This window comes from Neovison vison, chromosome 3, assembly GCF_020171115.1.
Source record: "Neovison vison isolate M4711 chromosome 3, ASM_NN_V1, whole genome shotgun sequence".
Taxonomy (NCBI): Eukaryota; Metazoa; Chordata; class Mammalia; order Carnivora; family Mustelidae; genus Neogale; species Neogale vison.
Genome location: NC_058093.1, coordinates 203,959,996 through 203,982,903, shown reverse-complemented (window position 1 = coordinate 203,982,903; position 22,908 = coordinate 203,959,996). Strand labels below are relative to the sequence as shown.

At 43.4% G+C, this 22,908-nt stretch overlaps 1 protein-coding gene across 4 annotated transcripts in view; it reads right to left on the bottom strand.

Moving 5' to 3' along the window:
• Nucleotides 1-13,448: 13,448 nt before the first annotated feature.
• ZNF268 (zinc finger protein 268) overlaps nt 13,449-22,908 on the bottom strand; it is a 45,080-nt gene continuing 35,620 nt past the window's right edge. For all 4 annotated transcript variants that reach the window (XM_044243617.1, XM_044243619.1, XM_044243618.1 and 1 more), the window contains 3 exons: nt 20,959-21,085; nt 20,554-20,646; nt 13,449-15,935 (listed from right to left, as the gene is read on the bottom strand). In XM_044243617.1, the coding sequence (XP_044099552.1) occupies nt 13,498-15,935; nt 20,554-20,646; nt 20,959-21,085 (2,658 nt within the window). In that variant the 3' untranslated portion in view covers nt 13,449-13,497. The remainder of the gene's footprint in view (nt 15,936-20,553; nt 20,647-20,958; nt 21,086-22,908) is intronic.

Sequence of the window (22,908 nt, the reverse complement as noted above, 5' to 3'; positions counted from 1 at the left end):
TGCCCGCGGGGGGCAGGAGAAAGCTGTGACCTTTGAGTGACCCCACACCACCTGCCCGGGTGCACCACGGAGCCAAAGCCCAGTGGAGCTCCCAGTTTCTGGGCAGACATCCCCCTCTCGTGCTGAGATCCGCACCCCACCCTGCCCCCGTGGGAGGAGGGCACCTTTCAAATCCAAAAGCCACCCCAAGGAGACAGGATCTGAACAGTGGCCCCCTGCAGGGGGCACGGGGGCCTGCGGTGCAGACTCACCTACCCGCCCCCCAGAGCGGCCACCTAGGACCGACAGCTCGGGCTGACATCCCCGCCGTCCTGACCGCGCGTTCAACCCGGAGATCTGAGCTAGGATGGCCCGGGGTGAGTCCCAGTTCTCACAGACCCGCTAAAACATGGATGGAAATCTTTAAGTGGCCCACCTCCAGGCTTGGGCGCCGTCTAGCCTCTGCCCAGGTGGTCGTTCTGTCACACAAGTAAGCTTGTGTAAGGGACCAGGACGACTTCGAGTTGGTTTTTAACAGGCGGTCAAGCTCTTCCTGGAAAGGTTCTCTGACGCCACAGCTTATGTGCATAAGCTGATGCAGAAGACACGGGCAGAAAGATCAACATTTCAGCGTTTGTTCGAGTGCAAATCCGGAAACAAGCCAAGCATCTGGTGAAGGACGCTTCCCGAAGAGGACGGGCTCCCGGGAGGTTACTGGTAATCCTGCTTCGGAAGGACGCTGACCTGCCCGTGACCGGGATACATTTTACAAAGAAAATGGTGTGTAACAAGAGTTTGAGTGATTTGAACCTATTTGAAAAGTACAGAGGTAAAATGATATGCACCACATTGTTAAACCCTGGTTGAACATAGGTGATAGAATTATTTTACTTCATTGCTTTTCTTGGGCATTTTAATTTTGTTTTTTGCCTACCCATGTCTTTACTACTTTTTATAAAAATAGGATTCTGTTTTTTTGTTTGTTTGTTTTAAAGATTTTATTTATTTATTTGACAGAGATCACAAGTAGAGAGAGAGAAAAGGGGAAGCAGGCTCCCCACTGAGCAGAGAGCCCGACTCGGGGCTCGATCCCAGGACCCTGAGATCATGACCTGAGCTAGCTGAAGGCAGAGGCTTAACCCACCGAGCCACCCAGGCGCCCCAAAAAGAGGATTCTGTTTTTAAGTTTCTTTTCAAGGAGTGAAAAGAGAAAGAACGGGGTTGTAGGGAGCAGCCCTTGAACGACCAAGTACAGATGACACTTGACCAACACAGGTTAGAACTGCATGGGGTCCTAGCACTGGGTGGCTCAGTCCCTTCAGCATCTGCCATCGCTCAGGTCATGAGCAGGCAGCTGAAGCGACAGCCGCTTCTCCGTTTCCCTCCACCTGACACTTCTCCTGCTTCTGATCCCTCTCATTCTGTCAAATGAATAAATACAAATCTTAAAAAAAAAAAAAGAACTGCAGGAGTTCCTTTATACCTGGACTTTTAAAAATAACATTTTGTTTTCTCTAGCTTAATTTATTGTTAAGAATACAATATAAAGGGGCGCCTGGATGGCTCTGTGGGTTAAAGCCTCTGCCTTCAGCTCAGGTCATGATCTCAGGGTCCTGGGATCGAGCCCCGCATCGGGCTCCCTGCTCAGCGGGGAACCTGCTTCCTCCTCTCTGTCTGCCTCTCTGCCTACTTGTGATCTCTCTCTCTTTCTCTCTCTGAAATAAATAAATAAAATCTTTTTGAAAATAAAATAAAAACTAGAATATAAAATACATGGAACATATATGTTATCAGTGAGCCTTCTAGACAACAGTAGCCTATTAGTTAAGACTTGGGGGAGTCAAAAGTTCTTTGTGGATTCTGAACTCACGGGGTTGGCATCCCTGACTCCTGCGTGTCCAAGAGCCAGCTGCACAGTGAAGCTGCCACCGCCCTAATTTGGGTGAATGGGGGAAACGAGACTTACTGCAGCACGCCCTCCCCTTTACGGTGAAATCTTCCTGTCAGTGCAGTCTTGGCTCTTTCTCTAGGACACACTAGATGCTCAATCAAAACATTCCTGATTGCTCTCCAGTGAACTGAAAAGCTCGATGGAATCAGAAGAACCCACGGTGATTAATGTAATTCCCTGGAAGGAAGAGGGGTTCAGGATGAAACAGGGGTTCTTAGGAGGCTGATCTAGTTTGCCTCCAGGCTTCTGTGGATCAGGGATTTTAAAAATGTATTCAACTAGCAGGGGGAAATATAAGAACCATCAGAAACTTTTCCCCCTCAAAGTTTATTTAAAAGTAATCTCTATATCCAGTGTGAGAATCAAAACCATGACCCCAAGATCAAAGTCACATGTTCCTCCAACTGAGCTGGTGAGGTGCCACCACCAGGTTTTTCTAAAAAGTAAATGTAATATGAATGAATCTACCTTACCAGATTTTAAATGTGTTTTTTTTAAGATTTTATTTATTTGACAGACAGAGATCACAAGCAGGCAGAGGCAGAGAGAGAGAGGAAGGGAAGCAGGCTTTCTGCTGAGCAGATCCCAGGACCCTGGGATCATGACCTGAGCTGAAGGCAGAGGCTTTAACCCACTGAGCCACCCAGGCGCCCCTTAAATGTGTTTTAAATGTGTTACAAATAGTGTACAAATTAGACTTCGATGTGGTGTTCAATGACTCATTAGTTGCATTCTACACTTCAGTGTCCTCATCTGTAAAATGTGGATGTCAACCTCACAGGACTGCTCTGAAGAGTAAATGTGACAATAAATTCGAGAACGTTTTGTCAGTGCTCTTTAAAAAAAAATAGTGTACTTAAGTAATGATTAAAATGAAGCACTTTTGGAGTATCAGTGAACTGTGCCAGTCACAGGACTAGCAGGAGCCAGTCTCCCACGGAACACCCCGGGAAAGAGACCAATGACAGAGAGAGTCCGGGGGCGGGGTGCACCTGATGGCCTGGGTGAAGTTCTGTGAAGGACTAAGGGAACATACACAAGAGGTTGAGCGTGGTTCAGCCACCACTGCCCTCCCGAAAGCAGGCAGGGAACAGGAAAACAGGACCTTCAATTTAAAGCACCTTCCCAGGGGACATTGGAAATGGCTCCTGGTTTTTCTGTGACAGAAACAGTTCAGACTAAGCCCTGCTAAAGGGGTGAAGCCTTTTCTTTCAAAAACTCAGTATGTCTGATGAGTTGCATCTCCAGCTGGGCATCTTCCAATGGGTCAAAGTGCTGCAGTGTCCTCTTCTGGGTCATGGTCCAGCAGCCCAGCAGTGCAACCGTGGCATGCCTCCGTGCTTGTGTTCTCTAGCTTCCTGCCTCCCCATGTCAGGGCAATAACTCAGCAGATGAGGAGCCCACACTCTGTGCAGTCTAGATCCTTCTAGTCTAGTTCTAGTCTAGAACCTACTATTAAGGTTCAGGCTGTGTTACAGAGCACTTTATCTTCCAAATAAGGCCAGGACCAGGGTGAGGCAAGTGAAGCATAAACAAATTCCATAATCAAGATAAAAAATAATTTAATACAATATTTTTAAAATATATTAACACTGGAGAATACACAATGAGCAAATAACAAAATTGTTGAAAAAGACGAGATGGGTATTACTGAGTTTTCCTGTGCCTCAGGCTGAGGTGGCTGGGCAGTCATGCTGTGCTCAATGAGGCCCCTTCACCTGCTACAAACCTTCCTGGACTCTAGGGGTAGGTCAGGGGGAGCAGGGGTCAGGGACTGGGAGTGCCAGTACTAGTTACATTCCTAATGAGTCTGTCAGGTGGGCATTTTATTGTGGTGTAGACTTCTATGGTTTCATTGTATCACGAATTGTCTATCCATTCAACTGTTGGAAATTTTAACTGTTTGCTCATCATATATTATCAGTAAAAATGTCATGACTATTTTTTAACATATAATGTATTATTTGTTTTGGGGTAAGGTCTGTGATTCATCAGTCTTACACAATTCATGGGACTCACCATAGCACATACCTTTGCCAGTGTCCATCACCCAACCACCACATCCCTCTCATCCCCCTCCACCCCAGCAACCCTCAGTTTGTTTCCTGAAATTAAGAGGCTCTTACAATTTATCTTCCTCTCTGGTTTCATCTTGTTTCATTTTTCCCTCCCTTCCCCTATGATACTCTGTGTTGTATCTCTAATTCCTCATATCAGTGAGATCATATAATTGTCTTTCTCTGATTGAATTATTTTGCTTAACATGATACCTGATGGTTCAATGCACATCATTGCAAATGGCAATTTTTTTGATGGCTGCATAATATTCCATTATCTACAACATCTTCTTTATCCATTCATCTGTTGATGGACATCTGGGCTCTTTCCATAGTTTGTCTACTGTGGACATTGCCGCTATAAATATTGGGGTGCACATGTCCCTTTGGATCATTACATTTTTATCTTTGGGGTATATACTCAGTAGTGCAATCACTGGGTCATAGAGTAGCTCTATTTTCAACTTTCTGAGGAACCGCCATACTGTTTCCCAGAGTGACTACACCAGCTTGCATTCCCACCAACAGTGTAGGAGGGTTCCCCTTTCTCCGCAACCTGGCCAGCATCTGTCATTTCCTGACTTGTTAATTTTAGTCATTCTGACTGGTGTGAGATGGTATATCACTGTAGTTTTGATTTGTATTTCCCTGATGCCAAGTGATGTTGAGCACTTTTTCATGTGTCTGTTGGCCATGTGGATGTCTTCTTTACAGAAACGTGTGTTCATGTCTTCTGCCCGTTTCTTGATGGGACTATTTGTTCTTTGGGTGTTGAGCTTGATAAATTAGTTCTAGATTTTGGATACTAGCCCTTTATCTGATACATCATTTGCAAATATCTTCTCCCTTTCTGTCGGTTGTCTTTTGGTTTTGTTGACTGTTTCCTTTGTTGTGCAAAAGCTATTGATCTTGATGATATCCCAATAGTTCATTTTTTGCCCTTGCTTCCCATGCCTTTGGCAATGTTTCTAGGAAGAAGTTTTTGCAGCTCAGGTTGAAGAGGTGCTGCCTGTGTTCTCCTCAAGGATTTGGATGGATTCCTTTCTCACATTTAGGTCTTCCATCCATTTTGAGTCTACTTTTGTACATGGTGTAAGGAAATGGTTCAGGAAATGGTCCAGGAAATATTTCATTCTTCTGCATGTGGCTGTCCAATTTTCTCAACACCATTTGTTGAAGAGACAGTCTTTTTCCCAGGAAATGTTTCGTTCTTCTGCATGTGGCTGTCCAATTTTCCCAACACCATTTGTTGAAGAGACTGTCTTTTTCCCATTGGATGTTCTTTCCTGCTTTGTCAAAGAGTAGTTGACCATAGATTTGAGGGTCCATTTCTGGGCTCTCTATTCTGTTCTATTTATTTATGTGTGCTTTTATGCCAGTACCATGCTGTCTTGATGATGACAGCTTTGTAATAGAGCTTGAAGTCCGGAATTGTGATGCCACCAGCTTTGGGTTAGGGTTAGGTTTAGGGTTAGGTTGTAATTTGCTCCAATATACCTTTTGCTCCCCTCTCTCTTTCTTCTTGTGGGATCCCAATTGTTCTCATATTATTTCATCTTATGGTATCACTTACCTCTCAAACTTTCCCCTCATGGTCCAGTAGTTGTCTCTCTTTTTCTCAGCTTCTTTACAGTCCATCATTTGGTCTTCTGTATCACTAATTCTCTCTCCTGCCTGACTTATCCTAGGAGTGAGAACCTCCATTTTTTATTGTACCTCATTATTAGCCTTTTTTTATTTCAACATGGTTGGATTTTAGTTCTCTTATTTCTCCAGAAAGGGATTCTCTAGTATTTTCTATGCTTTTTTTCAAGCCCAGCTAGTATCTTTAGAATTGTCATTCTGAACTCTAGTTCCAACATCTTACTAATGTCCATATTGATGAGGCCCCTGGCAGTTGGTACTGCTTCTTCTTTTTCTTGACGTGGGCTTTTCCATTATGTCATTTTGTCCAGAGAAGAACAGATGAATAAGAGAACAAAATGCTAAAAGCGTAGCAATGACCCCAGAAAAATATACACTAAACAAATCAGAAGAGACCCAAAACCAGGGGTAAAAGAAAGGGGGAAAAGAGAGTATGATCATGTTGGTTAATAGAACAAAGCCACACATTAGATTTTGGGTGTATTTTGGTCTGTTAGAAGAAACTGCCTCCCAAAATTAAAAAAAGAGAAAACTTTTATATATACAAAAATAAGAGCAAATATGGTGAAAGGATGGAATATCACTGTAAAGATCAAAATTTTAAAACTTTTTAAAAGAATTGCTAAGTTGGTTGAAAAAATTTAAAAAAAAATAGGAGAGAATGTGATCAGGCAAGAGACTTAGCAAAGCTGTACACTAGATTTAGGGTATATTTTGGTCTGTTGGAAGAAATTGTATCCCAAAATTTCAAAGACAGACATATATATACAAAAAAAAGGTTAAATATAACTGATAGAATATGACTGTTAAAATGAAAATTAGAAAAGATATTTTTAAAGGAATCGATAAGATGTTGATTGAAAAAGAAAAAATACCAAAAAAGTAGAAAAAAATAAAGAAAATTTAAAAAATTTAACTCTGAAAAACTAAATCATGGGAAATAAGCCATAAAGTGTGTTGCTTTCCCCTAGCTCTGGAGTCCCACAGTTCTCATTGATCCGTGAACTTGGTCTTGGCTGGATGTTCTTGCTGATCTTCTGGGGGAGGGGCCTGTGGCCGAGTTCTCAAGTGTCTCTGCCTGACGCGGACCTGCACCGCCCTTGCCAGGGGCCGGGCTAAGTCATCTGCTCGCCTTTGCGCTGGAGCTTTTGTTCCCTGAGCGCTTTCCATACCACTTTGGGGGACGGGAACGAAGATGGCGGCACCCAGTCTCCCTCCCCGAGCTGAGAGCTCAGGGCCCCCACTCCTCAGTCCTTCCTGGCTCCCTGTCTCCAGCCGCGCTCCGAGCTCACCTGGGCTGTGACCCAGCGTTTCAGTCTCTGGCGCCCGGCCCGTGTGGGGTCTCCAACCCAGCGGATTCCTGCCGCACGCTCCTGCACTGCTCCTCCTGGAAGCCCGGAACTGTGATGTTGAAGTCTCCCACCATCTGCCATTTGTGGGGTCCCTGCTCCAAGAGCCGTGGCCCGATTGTGCCTCGGATCACGGTTTAAGGTAAGCCCAAGCTGAGAACCGACTCCTCAGCTCCATCCCTGGAGCCGGCTTCTCCGCAGATACCTGGCAGGTCAGACACCCCCAGTCTTTGGGTGACCCCGTGAGACCTGAGTGCACACTGTCCCCGCGAGGGCTCCACACCTTGCTGAGCCACTGGCGCAACGTCCCTCAGCGCAGCAGACTTCTAGAAGTTCTGATCCTGTGCGCACGGCTGTCACTTGCTGGAGCCAGCTGAGGGAGGCCCCTGCCCCCGGCCCGCCCCCATGGTCTATCTTTCCACAGATTCCTCAGATTCACTACTCCACGTCCTACCTTCCAGAAAGTGGTCGCACTTCTGTTCTAGAATTGCTGCTCTTCCTTTCTTCAATCTCCTATTGAGTCTGGAGGTGTCAGAATGGTTTGATAACTATCTGGCTGAACTCCCGGGACCAGGTGGAATTTAGACCTACTCCTCTGCCATCTTGCTCCTCCCCCTGCCATGAATATTCTTGTGACATTTTAGAGTGAACACATGCTCTCACTTCTCCTGGGTATACAGCTAGGAGAGGAAAAGCAGAGTTATAGTCATACGTTTAGTTTTCAAAGCTGCCAGCTTTCAAAACTGTGCGAACTACCACCTTGACTCACTTGGAGCTGGACAGCTTTGTGGGTTGGTGAGGTCTCTTTGCATTCCAATGCCTATCATTTCCAAACTCCTGGAGATGTTTCAGTGCTACTTCTAGTCTCTGGCTCATCTGAGGACAGCACCCCAGCCCTCTGAGAAGGCCTACAGTGCTGTGGAGTCTCTCAGTTCTCCTGACCCTTCTCCCATCTTTGCTAATAGAATGATCTGAGTGCCTGTGAGGGTTCTCTTACTGGGGGGGGGGGGGGAATAGTGTGGTCTCAGTTCTCTATCCTTCCCTCAGCCAAAAGTCCAGAGAGCTTCTAAGGGATTTCCCTCAACTGTTGCGCTGTCCACCTTCCTGCCTTCAGTGTCCACCTTAAATGAGGACCTTGACATGATTTTTTTTAAAGCTTTCTCTACCAAAGGTTCCATGAAGACCCATGGCAAAGAGTTGGCTGCACACTCCTTCAGAGTGGGGGCTTTGGGATTCTTTTTTTTTCCTCTTTTTTTTTAGGATTTTATTTATTTGACAGCAAGGGGATTGGAGAGAGCACAAGCACGGGGAACAGCAGGCAGAGAGAAAAGAACCCCCAATTACCAAGGATCCCGATGTGGGGCTCAATCCCAGGACCCTAGGATCACAATCCCAAGCCAAAGGCAGATGCCTAACCGACTGAGCCACCCAGGTGTTCCCAAGGGGCTTCAGGATTCTAATGTGTCACCCCCGTCCATAGACAACCATCTGCTCGTCTCACCCCCGCATGCCATGCTGGCGCTCTTCTCTTCCTGCATTTCACTGAGAATGAGAGCCGCAACTCTCCTTTTCTTACATAATTTGTTCCCTACTCTCTACTGCTATGTTCATTTGGGCTTGGGTTCTGTTTTCTAGGAGGCTGTAGATTATCCAGTTTAACCAGAAGCTGAACAACACAACTGATTCCTGAAAACTGGGTATATGTCCAGTACAAGTCCTACTCTATTTGCAATTCTAAATATTTGCCTGAAACTTATTTTAGCTTTACTACAGGCAACATCTCCAAACAATGGAACTTTTTTTTTCTGCCCTCATCTCCAATTTCTTACTTTCTTTTCACACATTGGCTAGAATGTTCACACACTGTTCAAAAAGTCATGAGTACTGTGTAATTTTCTTAATATATAATATAAAGTGTGTACACACATACACACACACACATACCATTAAGTGCAACATTTGTCAGTTTTGGGAACATACTCCTTGCAAAGGTAAAGGACTTAATCTCCATTCCTAATTTAATATTTAAAAATAACATATGGGTACTAAATTCCATCAAATGTGTTATCTACAGGGGTGCCTGGGTGGCTCAGTGGATTAAGCCGCTGCCTTCGGCTCAGGTCATGATCTCAGGGTCCTGGGATCGAGTCCCGCGTCCGGCTCTCTGCTCAGTGGGGAGCCTGCTTCCCTCTCTCTCTCTCTGCCTGCCTCTCTGCCTACTTGTGATCTCTGTCAAATAAATAAATAAAATATTTTTTTAAAAATGTGTTATCTACACACATTGAGATAATCATATGGCCATCTTTTAAAATCTGGAAGTGTGGATAATTTTATGGAAACATTTTCTATTATTAAATCCCCAAACATCATAATGTATTTTTATAGGGTCACATTCTACTGCATATAACAGAACCAACTCTCTCCTACCCAACAAAAGAAAAGGAGGATTAAACAAGACAGCTCATTTCCCCTTACACAGCAGATACTTCAGTGCTGGTGGTGTGCGGCTGGTATACCAGATAGCCCTGCAGCAGACGCCTTCTGTCTTCCTGAGGCACCAGGCTCTACAGTGGCTGCTCAAGTTCCAAGCACCACGTGTGCTGTGTATTGAAGTGAGGAATGATTACAGGACACTGAGAGGCTTTCCTCAGCTCTCTTCTTGACAACCTTCCCATTAGACACTGTCAGGAATCTCTAACTCATTACTCAGAATTTAGCAGTAAGATCATACTTTGCTACAAAGACAGTGGAGAAATGTGGCTTTTAGGCTGGGTGCACTGGAATTATTAAAAGTACAGTGATGGGGCACCTGGGTGGCTCAGTGGGTTAAGCCTCTGCCTTCGGCTCAGGTCACAATCTCAGGGTCCTGGGATTGAGCCCCATGTCAGGCTCTCTGCTCAGCAGGGAGCCTGCTTCTCCCTCACCCTCTGCCTCCTTCTTTGCCTCCTTGTGATCTCTGTCATATAAATAAATAAAATCTTGGGGGGAAAAAAAGGTCTGCTACACTTACTATTGTCATTACTTTAAAAAAAAGAAAACCACCACGTTATTCACTTGTTTTGCTAAATAACATTTAGTTTATTTTCTGTGATGTCCATAAATATGACTGCAACATTTATCCCCCACATGTCAATTTTTGGGAAAACCTGTAAAATGCTAGTTATTGTTCCATGACTTTTCCTGAGAATTATCAACTATTGCTAGAAGTCTCTGGAATTTCTTTCTGTTCTGCAACTGGGGTAGGGTTAGAAGGACTAAGTAGATTTTCAAGCCAGGGATTCAAATCTTTACTTTTCCTTTTTGTTCACTAGTTACGGGTCTATTCATTTTGTTAAATTTCAAACTTATTCTTTACTTTATCCAAGGCGGGGCTCAAACCCACAACCCTGAGATCAAGAGTTGCACACTCAAAAGACTGAGGCAGCCAGGTGCCCTAAATTTTCTTTTTCACTTCAGATTAAGACCTTAATGTTAGCATTAGCCTTTCCCACAATATTTCATTTCCATCTTCAACATTATGTCACCATTTCTGGCGTCTACTGGTAACATATTGCATGTGGATTTGCCTCACACAATCAGAAACCTTTAAAATCTAACTGACACGGGGTAGTAGTGCACTGAATGTAGACTTCCTCTTAGGTATTTACTCTTTATTATGTGTGAAGCTTCCTCAGAACATGTATAACAAAACACATATTCATGTTTTCCAGATTTGGGGGATATACTTCACAAACACTGGCCCTCCATCTTTATACAACGTTCTCTTCCCTTCTGTGAACCATCCTTCTAAGCCCCACATATCTTTACACTGATCTTGTATAATGAACTGAATATAATAAGGACCAGACATTCAGAAATCACTAAATATCTCCTCCAAAGAAGCAACAGTTTCTTTGGGTAAACAATGGGTTTCCCTCCTGAAGTACAGAGTAGAAAGTGGATGGTGTTTTCAGATATACTTGCGGTTTGGAACCGTCCTATTCCTCCAAAACAGTCCTAAATGCTATGGCCTCAACTCTTTTCAGGTAAATGCTCTTTCATGTACACAAACTGGTGAGGGAAACGGACTCTGTAAGAAGGCAAGTGGCAGAATGACTTTTTACTACCCTGACTCTCCAGCTATACAAAAAGGCATTAATTACCTTGGAGATACCACAGGGCCATTCCAGACCACCACAATGAAGCAAATGAAGCAATAAAACAAGTCAAATGAATTTTTTTTTGTTACTCAATGCACATGTTATGTTTACACTACACTGTAGTACTGTAGTGTATTGGGACTGCAAAAGCATTATGTCCTTTTTAAAAAAAAAAGCAACATACACACCTTATTTAGGAATATTGCTAAAACATGGTGAGCTTTCAGCAAATCGCAAGCAGTAATGAGAGATCAACATAAGAAGTAATGAAAAGTGAGGAATATTGCCAGAATTACTACCACGTGACACAGAGGCATTAAGTAACAAATGCTGTTGGAAAACTAACCTACTGGCCCAATGCAGGGTTGCCACAAGCCTTCACTTTGGGGGTTAAAAGCATTCCCTGCGAAGCACAGCCAATGAGGCGTGGCTGCACACATCTCCATAGCATCACGTACACGTCTGCCTGAGACACAAACCAGGAACTCAAAAACACAAGTGCACTAGAGTTGTAAAGTGACAGTAACTAAAGCTACCATGGGTAGTCTGTATAGAAGGAACTAATTAATTATTGCAGGAAAATGTTATCAGAAAACAAAAGTTCAGTTTTCTTCCTGGTGCTTAAGGAGTCCAATCAGAAATCTGAAATCTGGAATGAATATCTTAGCCTACCTTAATGACCATGCCGAAGCCTTCACAGGGCACCACGAGTGATGAGCCCCCCATGACCTCCTACGCTCAGAGATTATCTTAAAGAAAATCATGATGTTCTAACTGCTGGGAGCAGAACACATTCCAGCTACACAAGCACCTGATTTGGCACTATACCCACATATGTAACTAAAGAAGTCATTGCCAGACCCACTTACAAAGGCTACAAAGTAGTAGGAAAGGTTTGCAGTACTGAAATGGATTTTTAATAAATCATATCATTCTAGTAGCAAGTTGTATTTGTTAAAAACAATGTTGCTATGCAAAGTACAAGTCCCCGGACACTGAAATGGATTTTTAATAAATCATATCATTCTAGTAGCAAGTTGTATTTGTTAAAAACAATGTTGCTATGCAAAGTACAAGTCCCCGGACAATGGCATGTATCTACCTAACTTAACTCTCATCTGTGACATTCATAGGTAAAATGCCAAACTACACAAAACTCACACAGTACCAAGGACGATAAAATCTAAATATCTCCGTAGGTCTTTCAATGTATTTCTGGTTATTGTGATTGCATTTATTTACTTGGAAATATATATATATTCCATTTTGGACAAGCCTATCACTTATAGTTGAGGTTTTCTCCAACCTTTTCCTAATAATCTGGAACATTTAGAACACAATTTCCCTCACAATAATTTGTAAAGGAAATTGTTTTCTAACTTAATCAAAATAACAGTAAGGGGAACCTTTCTATTGAGACTTTTGTTACCACTACATATTATTAATTTTTTTTAAGGATTTTATTTATTTATTTGTCAGAGAGAGAGGGAGAGAGAGTGAGCACAGGCAGACAGAGAGGCAGGCAGAGGCAGAGGGAGAAGCAGGCTCCCCGCCGAGCAAGGAGCCCGATGCGGGACTCGACCCCAGGACGCTGAGATCATGACCTGAGCCGAAGGCAGCTGCTCAACCAACTGAGCCACCCAGGCGTCCCTACATATTATTAATTTTTAATGGAAGTTTGTCTTTCCTATATCAAGAACTTCCCTAATTGATAGTCTAGTTTCTCCAAAGTATGAGCTTCTGATACATAAAGTATGTGTGATTTTGATAATTCTGCCATTCGTTGGTTTCCATTTTTCTCATTAAAATACTGTTTTAAAAAATCCTCCTGTTTAATACAAATTTCAAAGCAGTGTGTTCCATATTTACTTGTTTTACAAAACTTCCTCTTTGCAAATTTATCACAGTAAAAAAATAACTTTCCAGTATTCACTTCATTGTTATGGTTCCTCACCTATACTTTAAAAAGCGTATGACTTGGGGCACCTGGGTGGCTCAATGGGTTAAAGCCTCTGCCTTTGGCTCAGGTCATGATCTTGGGGTCCTGGGATCAAGCCCTACATCAGGTTCTCTGCTCAGCAGGGAGCCTCCTCCACCCTCTCTCTCTGCCTACTTGTGATCTGTGTCAAATAAATAAATAAAATCTTAAAAAAAAAGGTATGACTTGCTGCTGAAAACTTCCACGGAGTTCACTTTCGTAACATTCCTGTGTGCATTTACTGGGGGTCGGCATGGGGAAGGTATGTGTAAAAAGCAGCTTTCTGTGGACGTCCCTGTCCATGCTGTGCATTCACAGGTTTCTACTCAGTGTTAGTTTCCTGACGTACGATGAGATGATCTCACGGAGTTTCTCTTCTATATGAATTTGCTGGTATTTCCTATGAGTTGACTTGTGGAAGAAAATTTCTTACATTTAACTCATCAACCCGTTTTTCATCTGCATGAGTTCTCTGGTGCATAATGAGCTGTGACTTCCAACAAAAGGCTTTTCCACATTCAGTGCATTTACAGGGTTTCTCTCCAGTGTGAGTCCTCTGATGCGCACTGAGGATAGACTTCTGAGAGAAGGTTTTCCCACATTCATCGCATCCATAAGGCTTCTCCCCTGAGTGAGTTCTCTGATGTACAATGAGCTGAGATTTCCTAATGAAAGCCTTCTCACATTCACTGCATTCATAGGGTTTCTCTCTCGTGTGCATTCTCTGATGTACAATGAGCCGTAACTTTCCACTGAAGGATTTCTCACACTGGCTACATTTATAAGGGCTTTCCCCTGCATGAGTTCGCTCATGTACAATGAGTAGTGACTTCCAAATGAAAGCCTTCCCACATTTGTTACATTCATACGGTTTCTCTCCTGAATGAGTTCGCATGTGTATAATGAGATAGGATTTGCTACTAAAGGCTTTCCCACAGTCACTGCATCCATAAGGTTTCTCCCCTGCATGAGTTCGCTGATGAGAAATGAGCTGATCTTTCCTGTTGAAGGCTTTTCCACACTCGCTGCATTCATAGGGATTTTCCCCTGTGTGGATTCTCTGATGCACAATGAGCTGTGAATTGAAACTGAAGGATTTCCCGCATTCACTGCACTCATGTGGTTTCTCGCCTGTGTGAGTTCTCATATGGATAATGAGGTACGACTTGCTCCTGAAGGCTTTGCCACACTCACTGCATCCATAGGGTTTCACTCCAGTGTGACTTCTCTGATGCACAATGAGCTGCGACTTTAAGCTGAAGGCTTTCCCACACTGATTACATCCATATGGTTTTACCCCAGTGTGTGCTCCCTGATGTACAATGAGCTGCGACTTGAAAGTGAAGGCTTTTCCACATTCACTACAACCATACGGTTTCTCCCCTGTATGGGTTCTCTGGTGTACAATAAGGTTTGACTTTGTATTAAAGGCTTTGCTACAGTCGCTGCATTCAAAGGGTTTCTCCCCCGTGTGGGTTCTCTGATGTATAATGAGCTGTGACTTCAAACCGAAAGTCTTCCCACAGTCACTGCATTCATAGGGCTTCTCCCCAGCATGGGTTCTCTGGTGTGAAATGAGCTGGTATTTCCGACTGAAGGCTTTCCCACATTCATGGCACTCATACGGACTCTCTCCTGTGTGGATTCTCTGATGTATAACAAGTTGTGAATTGAAACTAAAGGCTTTCCCACAGTCACTGCACTCATGGAGTTTCTCGCCTGTGTGAGTTCTCATATGGATAATGAGGTACGACTTGCTCCTGAAGGATTTGCCACATTCACTGCATACATAAGGTTTCATTCCTGTGTGACTTCTCTGATGCACAATGAGCTGCGACTTCAAGCTGAAGGCTTTCCCACACTGGACGCACCCATAGGGCTTTACTCCTGTGTGAAGCCCCTGATGTACAATGAGCTGCGACTTGAAAGTGAAGGCTTTTCCACATTCACTACAACCATAGGGCTTCTCCCCTGTATGGGTCCTCTGATGTACCATAAGGTTTGACTTTGTATTAAAAGCTTTCTGACATTCGCTACATTCAAAGGGTTTCTCTCCTGTATGAATTCTCTGATGTATAATGAGCTGTGACTTCAAACCAAAAGTTTTCCCACATTCACTACAACCATAGGGTTTTTGTCCTGAATGAGTTCTCTGGTGTGAAACAAGCTGGTCTTTCCTACTGAATACTTTCCCACACTCGCAGCACTCATAGGGACTCTCTCCTGTGTGGACTCTCTGATGTATAACGAGTTGTGAATTGAAACTGAAGGCTTTCCCACAGTCACTGCACTCATGGAGTTTCTCGCCTGTGTGAGTTCTCTGGTGGACAGTGAGGTAGGACTTGCTGCTGAAGGTCTTCCCACATCCCTCACATTTGTAGGGTTTCTCTTCTACATGAGTTCGTTGATGCACTGCAAGGTAGGACTTACTGCTGAAGGTCTTCCCACAAAAACTGCATTCGAAAGGTTTTCCTCCTACGTACGTTTGTTGGCACATGAGTTGTGACTTCTTGTTGACAATTTTTCCAGATTCATTACTTTCACTGTATTTTATTCCAATAACAGTTTGCTCATGTTTAGAATGGTGGAATGATTCCCTATATGCATGAAACTCATTAGGATCATTCTTTCCAGCATGATTACTATTGAAATCTGTATTATATTTAAAACTCATTCCACGTGTGACGTATTTATGAAGGTTTTGTCCTGAAGAAACATAATTTGTACTAAGAAGGTGCAGTTTCCCAAATGTCGTACATTCGTAGCCTTTTGCCGTACTTTCCAACTTGCCTTGATTCTCCTGATGCCATTCCATACGATCAATTTCCTCGACTTTTTCTAGCAATGAAAACAGTTGTCTGTTAAAAATAACATGAACCTGGCAGAGCACAAAATTACCTTAAAAATGCCATGTCAAAGAGTATACTTTTAGTTTCATATATCGGCTCTGAATATAAGTAAAATTTCAAGGGTAAATGTGCCGAAACTCCTGGCCAGGGAGAACAAATAAAATGAAAAATGAAGATAGGCACAGAAAACTGACAATGACTCGGGATGGTTTTAAGTTTTAAAATGTTGGTAAAGAAGGTAATGTAGGCACAAGTGAAAATAAGAAAAGATATAAACCAGTTGGAAGGCATCTCAGCATTATACTCTTTCAACAAATAATTGTTGAAATTATTATGTGCCAAACACTGTGCTGAACTCAGAAGAAACTCAGAAAACACTGCAAACCAGTTTACAGTCCTCTTGGGAATGAAGTTCTACTGCATACCCAAATACGTGAAAATAAATGCACAAGAAAAAAATCAGTGTGATGTTTCATAACACTGAGGACAAGCAGCAGGGAATAAAGTTTCCAGAGAAACCAAAAAAACTGTTTTGTATAAAGGATCAAAGTAATAACAGCATCTGTCTTTAATCTAATGACATCAGCATCATTAGGGGACAAAACAGAGCATTCAGGAGTAAAGCATAAACCTCTCCAGAGACACAGGTCTCCAATTTTATGTTACATGCACTCTTTCACAGGAAGCTACTCAAAGAGGTGCACCAACAAAACAAACCAAGAAAAAAGATGACACACAATAAATATGGAAAATAAAATCTAGAAGGAGACCCCAGGATAAAACACTGTAGTACAGCCTGGGTATGAGGTCAACTAGGGTCGTTGAAGCATATCAAGGGACAGCGAAGCAACCTCATTAGGAAGAGACAGAATCATTAATGTGGCTGAACATAGCACAGGGGTTCATGACAAATACACAAATGGTTAAGAAGAGAGAAAACTCAGCAGGCAAATAGAATAACTCAAAAGAAAAAAACGATGTGTGAATAAAAATTAGCCATCGCATGTTTGCGTGATTCACCTGTGAATGGGAATGACATAGTCATAAAGATGTAAAAACTGAAGACTGATCTACCAGGAGTCCCCATTCTGGAAGAGCAGCCACAGCGAATGCCACATAGCAGGCACCGGCTCACAGTGCACGGACACCCTGGTTGGGCAAGCTGCGCAAGGACTCCCTGCTGTGGCAGTGGTCTGGTAAGCCCTTGGTTCTGCTCTCTGAGCACAGTTCCCTTTTCCGTTGTGTTCTGCGGCTACACTCAAGATGGTTGTTTGGGGCGGGGAGGCGCCTGGGTGGCTCAGTGGGTTAAAGCTTCTGCCTCCGGCTCGGGTCATAATCTCAGGGTCCTGGGATCGAGCCCCACATCGGGCTCTCTGCTCAGCAAGGAGCCTGCTTCCCCCTCTCCTCTCTCTCTGCCTGCCTCTCTGCCTACTTGTGCTGTCTGTCAAATAAATAAATAAATAAAATCTTTTTAAAAAAAAAAAAAGATGGTTGTTTGGGAGAATACTATTCTATAGCTTCACAATCTGAATTCTGTCGGTACAAGTGGAGTTTCCAGGGATTACTTTTGAACCACAGCTAGTAATCATCTTCACCTTCAATCATGGTTAAATAATATTTAAGCATAGAAAATTCTGTCTTCCATTCATTGGCTTTGGTATCATTTCCTGATTTCTGGAATTCTCTGAAATTTTCCTTAAGATACCAACCATAATATCATTATCTGCCATTATTGTTGCAAAGACAATGCTCAACAGAAAATGTGTTAAGGTTTCCTAGGAAATCAAGATGTCAGAGCTGTGGCTAACCAGGGGAAGTAGGAGGGTAGGAGGGTTATGGTTTCAGCCACAAAAGGGTTACAGGGTGGAGTGTTAGGACAGATTTAGTGTCCATGCGCTCTCAAAGTGTACAGGGATTAGACTATTAGCCAAACACATGAGCAAATCTGATTCCTAGGCAAATATTTATTGCTCTCTGGCTATTTTCTTCTTGATGGAAACATTTCTGAGTTTAGAACCACAGAACAGCCAGTAATACTCCCCCTCAAATTATCGTGATAGTCCAAAGTTCCCATTAAAGTCCAAAGTCCAATGTTCATTTCTCAGGGCATCTAGGAGAAGGTAACTCCCCCACTTGGCAACTGGTGCTTGGGAAAATATAATTTGGAGACTGTTTACAAAACGAAGACAGAGGAGATTTGAGAGGCAGGAAAACCAGGAATGAGATATTAAGGTCCTCTGATCTGCTATCTCCAAGCCCGACTTGCTGCTATGTTCTGTTCATGCTCTTTCCTATTTGTTGCTTTGGTCAGCATATTACTTGAGGACGTCTAGATCGGGTCTACCCATTCTCTCCTGGTCAGCCTCCAAATACTTGACATTGTGCCTGAGGACCGGGTCCTGGGTCTTGCTGCTGCTCTACTGTCTCATTCTGGCTTCGGGGTTTTGTCATCAGCAGCATTCTGCTCACCCTGCCCCCCCCCGGTGTTCTAGTCCCCCAGGAAAAAGCCCCTTCATCCCCTTTGGCTCTTTTTTATGGTATCCGCTTCCATATTTCAAAATAACCAGCTTATTCTACTGCACATTGACTTTTTCCCCCAGTGATGATTATTCAGAATAACAGTGAGGCGAGTTCATTCTCCTTCACCCCCTCTTCTTCCACACTCCCCAGGACACACACACTGTCTCTTCTTATACCCCAATCACTCTACTGAAAGTTATTTCATTGGGGTTAGCTCAGTCTTCAGTTTTTTCCAGTGTTTTCTACGCTACATGTGTCTCTCCCACTCTGGACTTGTCTGGCTGGTTGCACATAAATAATTTAACTGCACGTTACCAGATGTTACCTGTGAACGAGGATCCAAGACTTCCACTAATATAGCACAAAAGGGAAACAGGAATGGTGCAATATGTTGGAAGACGTACGGACTAGAAGAAGAGTCTGACTGGAAGCCGCCTGGCCAAAGAGGCGGATGAAGGCTGCCAGCGCCGCCTGCAATGATCCTTCCTCCCTTGTCCTGACTGGCAGAAACCGGACTTTTCCTCAAACCCATCCTTAAGGCCATGTGCTTCACTTGGGGAAACAGAGACCCTTCTCCAATGCTACCTCTACCCCTATCCCAGAAGACGAAGCACCACTTATCTGAGCCAACAGTGCCAGGCCCATTTCCCTTGCCAGAGTCTTCTGCAGACAGGGACCTAGGATAAAAACCTAGCCCACCAAGCACAAGTTTGCTGAGACTTCCTGGAATAGGCTTTACCACCTGATTAGAAAGAAAGAGCCACGTGGGAAAAGCAGTTCTTCTTGTTCTCCTGCAGGTATTGGCTGGAATGGTAACAGCCATCAATGACCACGAGGGGAGTGAACCTAAGAAAATGCTGGGGTACTCAGAATGGCAGGGCAGAGATTGGTGATTTACCGAATCACTTAGTCAACCCTCTAGCTGCCCCACTCCAGGACTTTTTGTGATGTGTCGTAATAAATAACTTCTGTTTCATAGACTGATTTAGGATTAATCAGAAATGCAGCTGAAGCAATCCCAACGATACAAAGACTAACTGGATCCATTATGCCTGTGACAGAGCAACCACGTCAGGGAAACCTTTCCTACAGCAATATCAAGATGAACAAAAGGAGGAAGATGTGTACATTTGGTTAATAAACAGAATGATCAAGAAATGGGGTATTGGCCTGTTCTGGGTGGGAACTGGGACCACGGGGGCCTTAAAAGACTTCTTCTTAGGAAACCAAAATATTAAGAGATTTCAACAACCCTAGTGAAGAAAATTGTGTATAAAGGAGATCTACGCTGATTCTCCAGTGCCAAGAGAAAGAGCCAGAAGCAGAGCAGAAAGAATAAAGAATGAGAAAGGTGAGAAGGAAGTTCGATGTAGCTGCCGAGCAAAGCGACAAACAATTCCAGTTTCTGAAAATGAGACAAAGGAATGGCACATGCAGGGAAGATGCCGGGTACCAACGGCCGATGAGACAGGGACAGGCTGCCAATTACCAAAAGAGAAAAACAGCTCAAATCTTCAGAATGGATGTCTTCCAAGGTTACAATATATGGAAAAGTAGTGACTATGAAAAGTGCCTTTGGACTCAAAGGGGAGAACAAGAGAAGCCAGTAAAGCATGGAAAGAACACGCACTTGGTCATGCAGTGTGTGAGTGGGTTCCATGGGTGTCCCATAAGGGAGGCGGAGGGCTCGAGAGTGGGTAACTAATATCCATGGGGCAGGAGTGCACTTGGAAGGGACAGTGATGACTTCTAGTAGATCTGAAGGACAGGGAAGGACCCTGGGACTATGGTTGTTGATTTTAAGTGTAAAAGATTTTAAAAATATAATTTAAAAGAAAGAAGGTAGAAGGAAGAGTGAAAGTCACAACAAGAGAAATACAGAGAAAAAGCCTGTTCAACTGCATAACAAAATGAGTCTACTCTCCTGGGAAAGTACACAGGAAACGGAGAATGCCACAGAGAAAGAGATGAACTATGAAAGAATGGTTATGAACAAGACAAAAAGTACAAACATAAGGTGAATGTCACGTCAGAATTCACATCAATTCTGGAAAGGAAGAAAAGATCTAAATATCCTCATCACTCACCTGGATGGCCTTGACTTGGGATTTGGGCCAGCATCATCCACGGTTCTTCTTGTTCCAACTTGAAGATGATGTCGGGTTTGCTGTCTTGATACCCTATGAATGGAAAATCACAAACAACCTGGACGAAAACTACCTCAAACCCTGTTCACGAAGGGAGAAGAGTCACTCAGTTCATGAAGAGGGTAGAGTTTTGAGGCAGCATGATAAAGCCACCCTTCTGTCCCATGGCAAAGCGAAGACCATTTTCAACTAGCACATTCTGATGCCAAAAGGAGACTAAGAAAATCTGGCCTTTAAATATAAATCCAAAATCACTAAGAACACTGCAAAAGCCACCCAGCTTTCAGCAACCAAGAAGGGGAAGCCTGGAGATTAGACACAGTCCTTTGGGGAGGGAGTTCCTACCCAGGGACACCAGGTTGCTGTAGTTCTCCAGCATCACACTCCGGTACAGGTGCTTCTGGGAGGGGTCCAGCAGCCGCCACTCTTCCCAGGTAAAGTCCACAAACACATCCACGAATGACAATGGTCCCTGAAAGAACATATTCCTATTAAATATCCAATTCTTTCCTGAGTTTCTGGGAAACAAGAAGCTGCCTAGGATATCCATTGTTTATATTCTACTTTGTGAAGAAAGCAAAAATTTATTGTAAACATTCCATCAATGTATATTCAATCAGTCAGCCTTTCACTGAACAAGTGAGAAGAGCAGGCGCCAGACAGCGAGGTCCAGGTGACAGAACTTGAATGAAGGGACATCTAGGTGGCTCAGTCATTTAAGTGTCCATCTCTTGATTTCACTCACGCCATGATCTCAGGGTTCTGGCATCAAGCCTCGTCTCGGGCTTCACGCTCAGCAGGGAGTCTGCTTGAGGATTCTCTCTCCCCATCTCCTCTGCCCCTCCCCCTGCTTGTGCGCTCTGTCTCTCTCGTAAATAAAATAAATTCTTAAAAAAAACTTGAATGAAACACAATCCTGTCCACAAGAAGTGTTCACCACTGCATAGAAAAGCGAACTTAAACATCTGTGAATGCAACTGGAACTCAAAGAAGCTAACACAAAAGAACGCACAGAGCATAACAAGGGCACAAAGACGGAAGCAGCGATGCTACTCATTATAGAGACATCTTCGAATGTTTATCCTAGGAACCATCTACACACATAACCAACTGTCCCAGGTTAGCCAGGACTAAGAGATTTCCCTAGACATGGGACCTTCGGCGCTAAAGGCAGGCCAGCTAGACGCAAACAGGGATGGTTGGTCACCCTCCTTCTGCAACACGGCCTAAGCTCCAGCTGCCCAGTATTCAAAAAGTGCAGGTGACATAAAAAAGGATGAAAGACACTCCTGCCCGATGAACCATGAGAGACTATGGACTCTGAAAAACAATCTGAGGGGTTTGCAGTGGCGGGGGGGGGTGGGAGGTTGGGGTACCAGGTGGTGGGTATTATAGAGGGCACAGCTTGCATGGAGCACTGGGTGTGGTGAAAAAATAATGAATACTGTTTTTCTGAAAATAAATAAATTGGAAAAAAAAAATACAAAAAAAAAAAAAAAAAAGAAAGACACTCCTGCCCAAGAGAAGCGTTTAGCACTACAGAAGAAAGAAAAGTTTAAAACATACAAACACAAAGGAGATTAGAGAAGCTAAGATGAACAACAGAGAGAGTAAGACAGGGGCATAAAGGAGGAATCCCGCAATGCCACGGGACGTGTCAGGCTGAATCTGTGAAAGGGTACTGCGGGAGCAGCCACTGTGAGAGAAGACGTGCCAAACCTTCAGTGGCAAGAAAGCACAAAAGCTCTAAGTAGACAGCCAATCTGTGGGGCAAATGATCTGAATAAGAAGATAAACAGATGGCAAATGAGCATATGAAAGATATCATTAGAGAATTGCAAATGATTCACACACCATTACACACTTATTAGAATGGCCAACATTGTAAAAATAGTAATACCACCACCAAATTTCATGAAAGACATGAACATAAACATCCAAGAAGCTCAAAAGAATCCAACAAAGATGAACTCAAAGGAATCCATGCCAAGACCTATCAAATTTTCTACAAAGACATAGAGAAGATCTTAAAAGCATCGAAGAAACAATTTGTCACACGCAAGGGATCCTCAGTAAGTTTATAATCAGATTTCTCATCAGAATCTTTGGATGCCTGAAGGCAATGGACCCATATATTCAAAGAGCTAAAAGAAATAAAATTGTCAACCAAAAATCCTGTGCCTGTCAAAACTGTCCTTCAGAAGTCGGGGGGGGGGGTGATTAAGACATTCCCCAAAAAACAAATGGGAGTTTATTACTGCTAGACTTACCTGAAAGAAATTTTCAAGGGAGTCT